The sequence below is a fragment of the Cynara cardunculus genome, assembly GCF_001531365.2.
Source record: "Cynara cardunculus var. scolymus isolate 2C chromosome LG 10, CcrdV1, whole genome shotgun sequence".
Taxonomy (NCBI): Eukaryota; Viridiplantae; Streptophyta; class Magnoliopsida; order Asterales; family Asteraceae; genus Cynara; species Cynara cardunculus.
The window spans coordinates 19,405,737-19,421,473 of NC_037537.1; the positions used below are offsets into that span (position 1 = coordinate 19,405,737).

Genomic DNA, 15,737 nt, shown 5'->3' on the forward strand with positions numbered 1-15,737 from the left:
ATAAGACCGACATCGATGGCTGATTTTAGGACACCATCGGGTGCAATGACGACAATCTTGGCTTCTTCTTGGCCATAATGTTGGAGTGCGTGGAGGACTAGGCATCATAGACGGTGTGGATGGTGCAGCGGTGGTGATGGTGCATCGACAAATAGAGAAAATGGTGTAATGTTGTAATTAGGGGTGCTCATGGGTTCGGTTGATCGGGTTGAAGACATTTAAACAACCAATCCAATGCTTACGATTTTGAAAATCTCAACCCAACCCAACGCAAACCAAAGTGCAACCCAACCCAAACCGTATGAGTTGGTCGGTTTAATCGGGTTGATACTTTGGTACATCAAAATATTCTCTCAACCTTGGATATGTTGTTTTCTCTAGTATACTCATAATTTTTTTTTCATCATCAACCATTTAGTATAACTTATCCATACTTCTTAAATCTTAAATGTATCATATTCAATTAATATTATCTATATATATATATATATATATATGTTCACAGTTACTAAACATGTATACAAAGGGACTAGTTATATAAAGATGGAGAATAAATTGAAAATATATGTATATGAAGAGGGTACATAATGTTGTAATCGTCTAGTGTACATATTAATAGAAACTAAACAATTATATAAAATCAAGAAATAAAAAGATATCAGGTTCATCGGGGTGGGTTGAGTTCAAATAAAAGTAACTCAATATCAATCAAATAACTATGCTTTGAAGATTTTATAACTCGATTAAAAATCAGGTTGCTTCGGGTTAAGTTATTTCGCGTTGAGTTGAGTTGATCGGGTTTTTGAGCACTTCTAACTGTAACGGTGAATGTGAGGAAAAAGAGAATGGTGTTGATGGTGCAACGGCTACACAAGAGTCCACAAAAATAGGATTTTTTAAGTCATCAACAAAAATTAAATTACCAATGTACCCTTTGATTTATTTTGGTAAATAATATTAATTAGCTTAAATGATTTATTTATATTAAATCTCACAGTTATCATAAACTAATTAATTCTCATTTAATTAGACTCATATACATACATATAAACAAATTCGTTTCGTTTATTTCTTATTCAATTACTATTTAATTTTTGAACAAAATATATTTTAAAATTAAAGAAAAAAAAAAGAATGTGGGGATGGGGTGTAAAAACATAAGGTGTTGTTGGGGGATAGCACGTTATCTCCTTTAAGCCACACACGTCATGTGGTCCTTTCTTGCTACCTAACTTGCCTGCCACCAACTGCCAAAAGCCGTTAAGACAAGCTAACGGCGAATCTATTTTCCGTTAGTCAAAGTCAAATTATCCTTAACCCAACCTACAAGCCACTTCAAATATTTTATTTATACGCTTTTATGTTACCATAAAAATGATCTTTTACCTGTCTTTTCCGTTGACTCGTTCACTTTAAGTCATCGTCCCCTTCACGTAAAAATAATACGACCATTTAATCCTTAAAATATGACGTAACGGATTGTTTTATTGTTCTTTTTATTATCACCGAGAATTCAACCAAACTGTCGCCACAAATCTGAAGCCTCCTATGCACATGTAGAAACAGAAGCGTAGAAGAAGTGGATGCAGATCGAGTTCATTAATTACTGGGTGAAGAGGAAGAAACATCTTACAAACAATTTAAGAAATAGACTGAGTTTATTGTCACTGAATCATTATGGAAAATTCTAAACTACTGAAAAGTATTCAATTGTTCGGCCTTCACCAATTTCGTACTTAATGGGTCGGAATGCACAAAGTTAGGAATGGATTAAAATCAATACCACGACTTCTCTTTCTTTCGAAAAGATCAAGGAAAAAATGACCATAATACCCACACAAGCCAAATCGTAATTTACTCTAAAAAGTAATTCAAATTTCAAAAAAGCCCAAATAGATGAAGCCCAAGTACTTATTGGGTCTAAACTTTCATTCTCAAAGCCCAAATACGAATAAAGAGAATTTTTTTTTATTCATCAAAGTAGTAGTTTTTTAGGGTAAGATAAAAAAAAAACAACCATTTTTTTTAAAGACTAGTGGTGTACCCACGTGATGCAGCGCGAATGAATTATAATTTTGAAATATTAGTTTAGCCTTGAATCAGTTATGTGGTTATTTTACAAGTCAACTAATATTTAAAGTTGAAGGTTAATATGATGTTAGCAAAATCGATTGGAAAAATAATTGCACACATGTTGAGTTTATAAACCCATATAAAGTTGAAAGGTTAGGATGAGGTACATGCAAGATCTGAAACCCTTTATGATATTATTGCTTCAAATTTCAGTTTACTTCAAAAGAAAGAAGAACTTTGAATTTGAATTAGGGTTCAAAATAGGAAACAAACAAAGTGTCAAACAACTTTGGAAAGACCAAACATATATTTTTATGTAACTATGGCTTACTTAAATCTAAAACTTCGACCAAACAAATGGTATGTTTTAAGTATTTGTACATTATGCATAATAGTTTGTACTTAAGAGATTTTTGAATCTCTTGCATAAATTGATAGTACTTTATGCTTTAAGACTTGCAATTAAGACTTTTGGTTTAAATATTTATTAACGTAGTGTGTGTATATATATATATATATATATATATATATATATAGGGTATATTTCTTTTACAACCTTGTGCATTTGTACAACCTTTRCAACCCAATTAATTGAGATATTTATAGAAATGATTGAAGTTCATTTATTATGATTTGAATATTTATGGAATATGAATAAAGTTTATTAATTAGGATTAATACTTTATATTAGGAAACAATTAATTGATTAAAAATTGAATGGTTGAGATGAGGGTTGTATAGGGTGTAGGAATGGCAAAAGATGTAGAATAACATCCCTATATATATATATATATATATATATATATATATATATAAAAGAAGAAAGCGGTCCAATGTGGTAATTTTAGAGATTTGTAAAGAGAAAACAAGTTTGACCCAATTAGGATTTGGTGTTGCATAAACAACTTGTATGTTGTCCAAAATATTTTGTAATTAAGAGATTTTTGAATTCTTGTATAAAATGAAGGTATTATATGCTTTAAGACTTGTACTTAAGATATTGGTCTAAATGCTTATTAATGTAGTATAGGTAACCAAATTTGCTTAGCAAAATTTGAGAAATCAACCTTTTTGGTCCTTTTAGTTAATAGGTAGGCTATAATTTTAAGGTATTTTATCAAACATTTATTAGATTAATGTTTATTGAGTGTCACTTATCTAATCAGATGAATATGACAAAACCAAGAATCTTATCCAATAAAAAAAACATAGTAAGAATAAAGAATCTTATTCGATAAATCAGATAATGATTTTTATCCAGCTAGCAATCATCGAGTAGGAAATTAAAATTCAGATAATTTTAAGAGGTTTTAACCTTTTTATTTAAATAAAAAAACAAGCATTCTGAAATGGTATATATCTGATCGAATAATTAGGAGGAAAACCTCACTCTTATCAGTAACCATTCGTAAACGATATTTTGAACAAAAAAACACTTTTTCCTTTGATGATGACGTGGCATTTTTTCATAGGCTGGGTGATTTATTTTACAAACTTCCATTTTTCCCCTTCCAAATCAATTTTTGACTTTCAGCTCCCTCGTTGATTACAAGAAGTCAAGAACCAAAACATACGGTTTTCTGTAATCAGTCATAATAAACAAACCCTCAAAATTCTAATTTTATTGTTCTTGGCGAAGCAATCACACAGTTCGTCGTGAAATATGGGTTCGATTTCGCTGTGGGTTTTGCTTCTATTCGTCAGTTTGTTCAATTACGATGTCGTTGCCGAGCAGATCTTCCCGACTCATACAGGTAACCCTCCAATTGTTCTGTGTCTGTGAAACTAATGTAGATTTTTCTTTTCAATCTTGGGTTTTCTACAAAAAATTTCTTTACGAAGCTCAAATTACATGTCGACTTTTTGGGGGGTGTTTCTTTTGTTATCAAATTCGAATTAGTTGGTGAAGCTTTTGGATTTGTCAATTGGGCATAATCTGTTTATATAAGTTTCTAATTCATTCATATTCGTTGCATAAAGTTTAAGCATTGAGATTATCGGGTCTATTTTGGGCTGTTTGAGATTTTTAGGGTTAATGCTGGACGTGGAGATTACCTATCGGTTGACCTCTATTCATTGTAGGGACTATACCTTTGACTTTTTTCAACATAGTTGATTTAGGGGGATGAGCTGATCAAAAGGGGATTCTTAGCTGAGGTTTTACATAATATGTATGATCAGAAAAAAAGCAAGCTTTGATTCATTCAACGAAATAGATGATGCTTACATGACATTAGCTATATGCTTAGTTGATAACATGCTTTATTGGTCATACGATGAGACCTTTCAATGGATATTGGTGTTCAATTGGGGATGATTTTGAGAAATTCGTGTGGGAAAGATGTCGACATAATGGGATGTTTAGGGTTTCATCATGAAGTATGCAAGATTGTGAAATCCAAAAGTAGGCGTTGATTGGAAGTGTTGAAAGAATAACTGAAATACTGGGGGTAAGGGATCCTATGAAAAGGTTTCATAGTTATATGTGCTCTTTTGAGCATGGAAGATACATAAAAGAAACAATAAAGATACATGTAATCATAGTTAAATTTGTTTATTGCTTGCGTTGTGCAAGCCTGAGTCTTCACTGAAACAACCTCTCTACCCTTGGGGTTGATGCAAGGTCTGTGTACATCTTACCTCCCATGACCCTACCTCTATGTGGGATATACATGGTTTGTTTGGTTTGGTTTGGTTTTTATAGTGAAGTTTGACTTGTTTAAGGTCAATCATCAATGGTCTTCTATCTTTATAAGTCGTACTTTCTGGTTCTCCCTGCCAACAAAGGATGATTGACAAACTTAGGTTATTCTATAACATGAATTAGAGAAGTAACCAATATAGTTCAAGAAACACTTTCGTAAAGTCACTTATAACTAAGAGTTGCTTCTAACCCAGTCGGTTCTTTTCACAACGCATCTATTAAACAAAACCAAGGAAGCTGGGATAAAAATACTTATGAGAAAAGCATGGAAGATGGAAATTGCATGATGTGGTGAGAAGTTATATCTATTTATGAGAATGAGAAGGTATGATCCATACAAAAAATTTTGTTATTTTGGTGAAACATATTATAAAGCACCAATGGGAAGCTATATTTCGAGGAGCCATGCCATAAATGGCTTTGACATATGTACCAAATCTCAATATTTTCCTAATTTTGCTTGCTCTAGTGACTGAGACATGCTTACGGTAACTTAGTAGCCTTCGGTTCTATCTCACACTCATGTATTGCCTGGTAAATTGCCAGGGACAGGCGCTAGTGGGTGGGTTGCAAAAGTTTCACCTGATTGGCATGACTTTTTAGTCTTTATTTGGAAAAAAAAAATACTTGCTTTCAGAACTAAGGTTGAATTTTGAATTCTTGATCAATGTAAAAGTTCATAGCATGTAGCTTGATTATGATTAACAGAATTTTCAACAACCCCCCCCTCTTATTATGATCAATGTACAACGTCGGAGTGCTTGGAGACATATAGATATAAGGTAGGGACCTGTAGCTAGTGTGGATAGGAAGAAGGGAGGTAGGGAGGGTGAGGGTAGGCTGGTAGCAAAGGGGAAGGTTTAGGGAGCTGGAATATAGCCATATAGGGTATCAAGGGCATGCCTCTAATTAGAGGGCTGATGTGTTTGTATGTGTTTCTACTTTGTGCCTTTTTCCTTTTTCTTCTTTTATATTGCTTTATTTTGTGCTAGTCTAGGTTATTCTTCATGCCCTTCTCTTATACTCTTCACTCACACTTTTACCCAAGCTGTGATCTTCTCAGAAACAACCGCTCTACCCTCTGGGGGTAGAGGTCAGGTCTGCATACATCTGACCCTCCTAGACACTGCTTTCGAGCCTGATATACCAGGGGTTGTTAAGTTAGATTTAGAACTTTCAACAATAAAAACCACAAGTTGTTGGTAATAGCATAGGTCCTATTCCTTTTAGCCATTTAACATATTGTTGTTGTGGATTGGCAATATGGTGAATTGAGATGGGATCCACAAAATGGAGAATCGAAAATGGAATATAAACGATTCGAAACTTAGCTATTTAGGGTTGACAACATGAGTTTCAAGAGTGAGAGGAAAACCAACGCTTTAATGGTTTCTCCCATCTTTAAGGACACTAGTATTGTGTAATATATGATTGTTATATATTATAAATGGTTGATTTTCAGGTGGTTTAAGTCGCAGCTCTCGAGAACCAAAATACGATATTGAGTTCCACACAGAAGATTCACCATTTCATCCTGTATGTGAGCATATCGTCATTTATTTGTAATTATGACAATGAACAAGTATATAATTTTAGATTTACCAAAAGAAGGAAATTTGAATCATGACACATCCCTGTAAAGAAAGTTTGGAATTTTTATGGAGATGGAGGGAACACTGATAAAGAAAATAAACAACAAACGTAACCAATTAACTATAAAATTCTAGAGAGACACAGAGAAATGAATTACTACTGGGTTTTGGTTGATACAAAATCTGGTAAACACACAAAACCTATATGATGTATGTGTGAATTTTCGGTTTTGCAGGATGATGATCAAGAATCGGTGATCATGCCGAAGAAAAACGGAGATAAGTTTCAGTGTTTCTTGCCTAAAGTGGAGAAATCCAAGAGCGGGAAACCGACCATACATCAAAACACGACCAGCTTAATTTTGGAAACCGAAAAACGCTTCAAATTGAAGACGCCGGATGAACTACTTGAAGCACTTAAGGACCGATGCTTTATCAGGGTCAGGACTTTGACCAAACTAAAAGAAATCACATAAATCAGCCGCCATATTTCTTTTTCCATTCATTTCGAGCTTTTAGCATTTTCAGTTTGTGGATTCCATTTACAAAATTGAGAAAGATGGGTAAAAGCGAACACACTTATTTTTCCTAGATATTTCCTGCAGCAAGAAGGTTGGTGGTCGTATGAATTTTGTTATCACAAGAAGCTTCGTCAAATTCACGTGGAGGATGAAAGGGTATGAATCTAGATGTATAATTCCATGTTTGACAATCATAAGCTTGTTTGAGCTTATTGAAAAAGCCCCTTATACTTTGTTACTATGTAGCGTTTCAATAAGTTCTAGGGGTTGTTTCCATATTTTTTCCAATTAATTTTTCACATCCTTTTAGGTCATTTTACATTGTCATCTAGCTTATCAACTTGTTTTTACCAAACATTATTTGCTAGCTTATAAGTCGACGGCTATCTTTTCAGCTAACAGCTAGCTTTTCAGCTAGTTTGCCAAACGTAGCCTAAATCTTGTTATACTTACTGTGGACGGTTTACCATCCTTCCTCCTTTCAGGTTGTTCAAGAGTTTGTGCTGGGTGAATACGATGCTGAAGCTACAGCTGCTTACAATCAGAACCTGTCTGATGTTTCAACGTTGAAAGATCCTCGATCAAAAGATGCATCACAGAGGTACTAAATGATTTATATGTATATATATATATATATATATATATATATATATATATATAGGCAGAATTTTTGTGAATATTTATCTTTTGAATTGTTCTAAATGATTAATGCAGGTATCATGCTCATCAATACACAAATGGAACCACTTGTGATCTTACAAACGAGCCTCGAGAAACTGAGGTCTGATGCAGTCGAAACATGTTTGCTCAATTTCGTATTTTTTAACCATATCCTGATTATGTTTTATTTATGCAATTTGCAGGTGAGATTTGTGTGTTCGGAACCTAGAGCTATGATTAGTTCCATCACCGAGTTATCAACATGCAAGTATGCACTCACAATCCAATGCCCAACGCTTTGCAAACACCCGTAAGTGCCCCTCTCTTTCGTTTTTTTATTCATGCACTTTGTTTTCTCATTATATCCTGTAATCACTAGCCAACCATAAGCTAGCTTATTATTTGAGCTTATTGAAAAAGCCCTGTTTGATAGCCTTAAGGTAGTTCAAATAGCTTATTGGGGCTTCTTTTTCACTTTTTTTCCATTGTCCTCCTTATATTTTACATAAATGCCCCTTATATATGTATATATATTCATTTTAGGTCATTTACATTGTCATCTAGCTTATCAGCTAGTTTTTAACAAACATGGCTTGTTTATGAGGTAGCATACGAGTTTATTAGCCAACAATTAGCTTATTAGCTAGTTTGACCACCATAGCTTTTCGTAAGGTAGAGAGACTTTTTCCAAAAAAGACCCCCGACACCAAGGGTCGCCTGTTGTTGGCAAGATTCCTTGAGCCCAATGACAGGTTGAGGTTCAAGCCGCATTAGAGGCAATTTTTTGTTTGTTTGCGTATACGAGCAGCCAATGAAGAACATATTAGATATCCAAGTGGTTTTCCCCCTTATGAAGGATAGTTTCGGCTTTGCAGATTGTTTCTAGAAGAAAGACCAGTTTGGCATACAATCAACTGTAACCCGCTCCCAAAAGATTACAAACAACCAAAAATGGAGGACGATATTATACAGGGACCCAAGATCGTAATGGTAACCGATAAGGAATCATCATCATCATCATCATCGTCGTCATCGAGTCTTCAATCAGAAGAACACGCAACATAAAGATGTACGCATATTGCACGCCATCTCCACATCGCTATAAAGGTATATCTTTGCAGATTAGCGTGAGATTAACCGACAGAAAGATATGCTGGTTGTGCCAAACAGTTTTATGATTTATCGACATTTTGAGGTATAGTTTTTTCAGATGATAATGATATATAGTAAACCTGTGGAAGTCGATGCTAGTCAAAAACCTATGTGGTGTGAATCTGGTTCAACGCAATGGCACCTTGTTTAATTGTTAGGAACAGCGGCAACTGCATCCAAATTTCCGTCTAACCGACATTTAAATTGCATATGATTTTACGTATTCTGGTGTTCCTTTGTTCGTGTTTCACATCGGTTCTTGAAAATGCTAAGGTGGCAATGTATTTTCGTGTGTCATAAGTTGAGATCGAATCGTTGGTAAAAGTTGAAGTCGATTATTTATTAGTTTTTAGCCCCAAGGGTAGCGCAGTTGCTTCTTGTAGGCTCTGGGCTCTAAAAAACCACCGAGAGGGTCGTTATGTATCTGATTTGCCTCTCAAAACCACCGAGAGGGTCGTTGTGTATCTGATTTGCCTCTCAAAACCATCGAGAAGGTCGTTGTGTATCTGATTTGCCTCTCTTAAAACCACCGAGAGGGTCGTTGTGTATCTGATTTGTCTCTCAGATAATGCTTTTGGGGCGACACTAAATGTTGAAATTGATCCAGGTTTATCAAAAATATAAATCATCTTAATGCAAGTTCGATAAGTATCTTATTAAGATAATGCTAGATTACAAAGATGTCGATTTTGACACTTGACTTATGAGCTCGACCAAAAGTATAGATAACAATAACGCTATCACGAATATCAGTAGCAAGCATTATGATTTCATCGTGAAATTTATCTACATTTTGTCATTTGTATGTACATTTTGGTATGTGAGACGTGACATGACAGATCAGATAAAAACACGTTGTCTCATGATTGAATATGTACATTTTAATTTGGAAAGAAAACTATAGAAGAATTCTGGCAGAGGAACAGTTGTTGTTTCTAGAGCACTGTAACCAGCACGAGATCAATCCGACGACCCCGGCCTCCCGTGGTTGTATCTTGTCTTCCTCTCGTCTTTGCAACACTCGCAAAAACTCCTCCCAGCTCAAACTCCCATCCTGATTCACATCGAACACGTAATATATTGTCTCGATCACATTATCACTTAAAACAATCCCACAAACCTGCAAAAAGGAACTCAGGTTAGCTTACAAATGGGAATAGAGATGCAAAAGCCCGAAAAGCGGAAGCCCAGGCCTAAAAGCCCGATAAGACCATTTTTTTTCAAAAGCCCAATCGGGCCTATTTTTACATCAGAAGCTCAGGCCCAGGCCCAAAAGACGTCGGGCTCTTTTTGCTTCAGACTCGAGCCGTATCAGATATTGTCCATTTTGTGACTCACGATTTTAAGACGCATTTGATAAATGAGGTATCCACTCCTTATAAGGCAACCTTAGTTTCCCTCGTCAATTGACGTGGAATCTTACACGGGCCTTGTGCATGTTTTAATTGAGAATATATAGGTAGATATGTTTGTTAGCATATGCGAATTTCACCTGTTCGATGGCTCGATGGAAATCCTGCTTTGTAAGGAGCCCGTTCACTTTGCCGTAACTAAAGATGGCGAGCGAAAGAGGTCTAAGTTGCGTTCGTAACTTGGCAAAATTCTTGAAATCTTCGAAGGTGATGCGGATGTTCTTGAGATTTGGTTCGTCGTTTAGTTGGTCGACTCGGTCAAGAAACTTGTTGATGTGTCTCATATCGGCAGATGCCACCATCGATAACGCAAAGTCCTTAGCGGATATAGTCCCTCTTGATTTGTAGTCGTAATGAGCGAATTCAAGCAACAAAATCTATAGAAAACGAAGATCAGACACAAGTTTCGGTGCATTAGTACAAAAATGATGAGGGGTCGTGGTTCCTTTTCACGTTTTAGGTATCGAGAGAGAGAGAGAGAGATCACAGACCTCATTCTGCAAATCTTTCAAGAATTGAGTGAATTTTCCGTGAGCGAGGCACGATTTCCCGTCTTTCCCGAAGAAATACTCGAGAAGGCCACCGTTTTCGACATGGGTCTTAACTTTAAGCCCAATACGCAGCCCATCACGATGTCGTGACCCTTGTCGATGTTGAGCTCGCATCAACGCCATTACTTTCTTGAATTCCTCCTTGTCGATTTCCCTGTTCGTAGTTTTCGAATACGATCTCGATAATTATTGCATAAAATGACGGAAACACGAGTACTAAATCAATGGAAACTTACCCGTTGTTATCAAGATCGAACATCTTAAAAGCTATGGAAAAGCTTGTTTCGGGGATGCTTAGTAGCGTAACGAAAAATATATATCTGTTACAACAATTCAATCAAATTTAGCGTCCGCAAACCTATTCGTTTAAGAATTTTCGAGTAAAAAATCGACACCACTTACTCAGCGAACGAGATAAGCCCGTCGTTGTTAGTATCGAAAAGCATGAAGAATTTCGAAGGCGGGCAATGTAACTCACTCGGTGCCCACTCTCCTTTCAAGCTTCCCTCGCGAATATGAGAAGCTTCAGAAGGGGGAAACACGGGCACCACGGCCCTCATCAAGTCTGACGGTGTCATAAACGGCTCACCATCAGGTGATCGTTGAGATGCAAAATACTCGAACACCTAGAGTTGCACAAAAACCCGTAACTTATTTGTGGTATTCTACATAAAGATTCGAATTCTTTTGGTCCCAAAATAAATGTCCACAATAAAAAACACACCATTTTAAAAATACATACTTATAACGCTTTTTAATTAATTAAACAATTATGCGTTCAATAATTAGGGAGTAATGAACTTTTCGATCTTACAATCAATGATAGAGTTGGAAAGTAGACACTTACTTTTGAAAATTGACACTTTATTTAGGACAAACTAAAATAGAATTGTTAATACTTATTTTATCAGAAAATAAATATAAAGGAAGTTCCGAGTACATACGTACCTTTTCAGGTGGACTTTGCGTTCTTATTCGCTTTTCGTACTTGAAGAAAACTTTTCTCCGATAAGCATCTGAGAAACGTTTTGTAAAATTAAAACTCACAAATGGTTTTTCATTTCTTCATTTAGAAAAGAACACGTAATGAACCACAAGGGTGGTGCCTGATTGGTTTGAGCTTGACTCAAAAGGTCAAAAGTATCAGGAGGTCCAAGGTCAAATCCAAGGAGGAATAAAAATCTCCTTGTGGCCACGAAAGTTCAAATGCGGTGACAACGGCCTATCTGCAAAGCAGGTGGTCGCCCTAAGATTAATCGACTCGCATAGCGGGTTGGATATCCAAGTTAATAAAAAAAACACGTAATGAGTATCATCTAGAGATGCACTCTAAACCAGCATTTTTCATGTCGGACTTTGATTAGATCTTATAAAATAAGTCTCATTAGACTTTTTTTTGGGTTGATCTAGGGGATGTAATTTATTCTTACCTCCAAAGATGTATTTAGGTTTCTTCTCGGATTCTGTGGACAGGTTGTCAGAGTCCGAGTCCGCATACACCATGTGAGAGTTCGGTTGGGATACAGAATTCAAGTAACAAAGCCCGAGGCTCAATCCGACTACAACAACTGTAGATGTTAGCGACTCAAGAAGCGATTCAACCTTCTTGTAATTAGACTTCCATCCAATGTTTAATCTCGAGGGTGAGGACAAATGCAATGACGAAAACGATGATTGGTTGTCAGATTTGGCGGAGATCAAACGGGCGTGGTCGTTGTCATGGCATTGAGAGGCGAGGGCTCGGCGGGTGGTGTAAAACGACGGTCTTTTTCTCAAGAACACAGAAGAATGATGCATAGTAACACAGATTTGTCGATTAGTTTGAATCAGTGAAAGAACAAAAGAATTGATGATATTTATTTGGGTAAAGAGGTGTGAGAGGAGAAAGGCGTGGTTGGTCGGAAAAATCTGAGCTGGAAAAATGGTGGTTCACTCATTGACTGAGGTTTTTTCTGTGGTAAATCGTGTTTTTTTGTCCTTGTGGTTTATTAAAAACTGCGATTTTCGTTCATATGATTTTGAAAATGCGGTTTTCATCTCTGTAATTTGCACTTTATTAATATTTTCGTCCTTAAGGCTAACTTTTATCTTTAAGTACGAGAAACAAAAAAACAGTAAATTGTAAATCTCAAAGACTAAAATAACAATAAATTATAGATCATTGTTTGATATTTTATAGGACTTTTATGTTGAACAGAGTGACACAAATCTGTTCTAATTCCATCCTATGGAACAAGGTGGAATAAACTTATATTTTACCAAGATTACCTCAAAATAAAATTTAATTCTCTTTTAAAACATCAAATACGTTTTCATTTTTACATTTTGTTCATTCTTTAAATTTTATTTATTGTATTTTATACTCATTAAATTTTTGTTTTAGTGTCCTCAAAATATTATTTTTATATGATTCTATATTTTAAAATACTTTATGTAGTTTTATTAAATATTATTAATGATAAAATAATATAGAAAAGAGATAAAATAAAAATTGGGAACCATATAAACCTTTTATTTTGGTGTCAATTTAATCATTTTGACAAAAAGTTTTCAAGGATGTATTTTGTTATAAAAAATATTTATTTTAATATAATTTAATAAATTACATAAATAAATCAAAATATATATAATAAAAACTCATTAGGGGTAAATTGGTCATTTTATTGTTCTTTTTTGTCCAGTTATGTATTACCAAACGTTGAACAATTGTTCTGTCATGTTCTATTTTGTCGTCTCCTGAGTCATGTTCTATTCTTTCCGGATACCAAACACACCTTTAGAATAATAATATTATGAATAACAATTAATAAAATCAAATGAAATTATTTATTATGTTCAATCTTTAACACCAAATGTTCCACATCATCCAAACTATCAAATTATTTATTGAGTTGTCTTTTCTTTTCAATTAATAAGGGATTTGGCCTTAATTATGACACTCCATGGTGTTCCATAACACACATTTGTACCACCCTATTATTTCGTTATAAATTTTCCTATAAATGATAAGAAAAACAGGGCAACTGCTATGGAAAAAGTAAGTTATAACTCAAAAGATGGTAGTTATGGACCATTTACAAAAATAAAGAGGCAAGTCCACCATAAACCTAGACAATGCGGAAATCGACCCCCACCATCTAATCAAGAATGAACATGTCTTGTCCCTAAATTCCATGTCACATCCTAATCCACCAATTACGCGAAGACAAATCATCACTTTATTAAATGAGAAATTAAAGAAAACATTAAATAGATTTAAATAAAATAAAATAATGACCTCTTGTACATGATTTTGGTCTATTAGGTCCCGTTTGGTTTGAAAGAATAGAATGAATTTGGGGGGATCTGTATTTCAAATTCATTTTAATCCCATGTTTGGTTTGTTGGATTGTTCAGATTTGAAATCTTATGATTTAATTGAAGTCCTTCAAAAATCCTTAGGGAATGCTCGGGATGTCACAAGATTTCGTATGATTATATGCAATAAGGTTTTAGAAAATGTTAAAAACATATGTTTTGTAATAATTGTTTAATAAAAATGTAATTCAATTATTTTCAAATTATTTATATTTTTTTTCTATAAATTATTTACAAATAATGAAATTCAATTTCATTTCAAATCCTACAAACCAAACACACCAATGATTTCAAATCCATTTCAATTCAAATCCCTCAAAAACAATCCTGTAAAAGAACAAAAAACCGAACTCAACTTCTCAAAAGTGCAATGTTGCATAACTACCACCCGTGTCACTTCTGCTACAATCACGACCACCACCGTCGACCGTCACTACAGTAGCAACCACCGGTCACCACCATCCTCCGGAAGAAAACCATAGAAGACGCATTCTTGTAAAAATTATTGTAAAGTAACTCACACATACGATGATACGCATATGGTTATTGATACCTGGTTTGCTTCATATAGACCCGTGAACCCACCTTAATGAAGACCTATCTAATTACTTTCAAAATAAAAAACAGCTATTTAAATTCAGAATTTGTCGATCATAAACAAAAACGACTCTTTGATATTCCTCTATAGTTTTAGTAACAATGTAACATGACCTCCAAAAAGATTCGGACGACTCTGTCTACGTTCATCATCGTCTTAAATCGAATAACATTGAAATATCTCAGTATTATTTGATATTTGAATGATATTATCCATTGACATGATTATGTAGATTGAGTTTCTTTTTCTTTTCAAATCATCGATTTCTTAAGTGATATGGCCCTAATTGTGACATTTCATAACGTCCCATATAACATGCATCTGTACCACCCTATTATTTCATTACTAATTTTTCTTAAATGACAAGAAAAATTTAGCTATAACTCAAAAGCTGATAGGTATGGACCAGTCACAAAAATAAAGTGGCGAGTCCACCCTAAACGAAGAGAATGTGAAGATCGACCCCTACCCTCTAATTAAGAATAAGAATCTCTTATTGTCTCTAAATTCCATGTCTATCCTTATCCACCAATTACGTGAAGACACATCATCACTTTATTGAAAAGAGAGAAATTAAGATATGTATCAAATAAATTTCAATAAAATAAAATAATGATGTATTCTTATATGATTAGTGAAATAATGAGCAGACATAAGATTTAGATACAAAAGATTTTTATTATGTAACCAAAACCCCACATTAACACCTCAAAAAGCAAAGCATGCGTGATCTGTACTGTCCCATACCTAATTTACAGTGTTTTAGCCTTTAGGCTTTTAGCCATTTAAAACGTTGGATGTTTAGTTTGTGCATCTTCGGCGTTAGGAATTCGTTGGCTTGTTCTTTAGCATGAATAGGTGACCTGTTGGTCCATTAAAGTCACTGAATTAGCCAACGAATCTGAAAATGAACGTTGTTGAAGAATTATCAGATAAAAAATCAAAGGATCTAGTATTCTTTTATAACAACTGTAAGATGGATATCATTTACTTCATTTTTGGTTTCCATATATTTGTATAAAATCTTTGTTATATTTTGTTATAAATGGTTCACATACATACATCCAATCAACAAACAATTACAAATGGCTCAAAATTAGTGTCTTTAATATCCCAA

The 15,737-nt window shown here is 34.5% G+C and overlaps 2 protein-coding genes across 2 annotated transcripts; one reads left to right on the forward strand and one right to left on the reverse strand.

Moving 5' to 3' along the window:
* The first annotated feature begins 3,657 nt into the window (after positions 1-3,657).
* Positions 3,658-8,924, forward strand: LOC112519895 (protein OS-9 homolog). Its single transcript, XM_025128210.1, has 8 exons — positions 3,658-3,827; positions 6,240-6,313; positions 6,606-6,809; positions 6,975-7,046; positions 7,376-7,491; positions 7,605-7,671; positions 7,754-7,860; positions 8,426-8,924. The coding sequence occupies exons 1-8, from the start codon at positions 3,737-3,739 to the stop codon at positions 8,613-8,615; spliced, it is 921 nt and encodes a 306-aa protein (XP_024983978.1). The 5' UTR covers positions 3,658-3,736; the 3' UTR covers positions 8,616-8,924.
* Positions 8,925-9,600: 676 nt separating this feature from the next.
* LOC112520084 (calcium uptake protein, mitochondrial-like) lies at positions 9,601-12,462 on the reverse strand. Its single transcript, XM_025128386.1, has 7 exons — positions 12,096-12,462; positions 11,614-11,681; positions 11,068-11,291; positions 10,902-10,985; positions 10,606-10,819; positions 10,195-10,491; positions 9,601-9,822 (listed from the first exon to the last, which is right to left on the reverse strand). Exons 1-7 carry the CDS (start codon positions 12,460-12,462, stop codon positions 9,601-9,603), a joined length of 1,476 nt encoding a protein of 491 aa, XP_024984154.1.
* Between the last annotated feature and the right edge of the window lie 3,275 nt (positions 12,463-15,737).

What these genes read in the sequence shown, in the direction of transcription:
- LOC112519895 (XM_025128210.1), top strand. Translation starts at nt 3,737, where the DNA reads ATGGGTTCGATTTCGCTGTGGGTTTTGCTTCTATTCGTCAGTTTGTTC. An exon ending in AGGACCGATGCTTTATCAGG is followed by an intron (nt 6,810 to 6,974) that starts GTCAGGACTTTG and finishes TATTTCCTGCAG; the next exon opens with CAAGAAGGTTGGTGGTCGTA. An exon ending in TCAAAAGATGCATCACAGAG is followed by an intron (nt 7,492 to 7,604) that starts GTACTAAATGAT and finishes TGATTAATGCAG; the next exon opens with GTATCATGCTCATCAATACA.
- LOC112520084 (XM_025128386.1), bottom strand. Translation starts at nt 12,462, where the DNA reads ATGCATCATTCTTCTGTGTTCTTGAGAAAAAGACCGTCGTTTTACACC. An exon ending in CGCAAAGTCCACCTGAAAAG is followed by an intron (nt 11,292 to 11,613) that starts GTACGTATGTAC and finishes GTGCAACTCTAG; the next exon opens with GTGTTCGAGTATTTTGCATC. An exon ending in GGGCTTATCTCGTTCGCTGA is followed by an intron (nt 10,986 to 11,067) that starts GTAAGTGGTGTC and finishes TTGTTGTAACAG; the next exon opens with ATATATATTTTTCGTTACGC.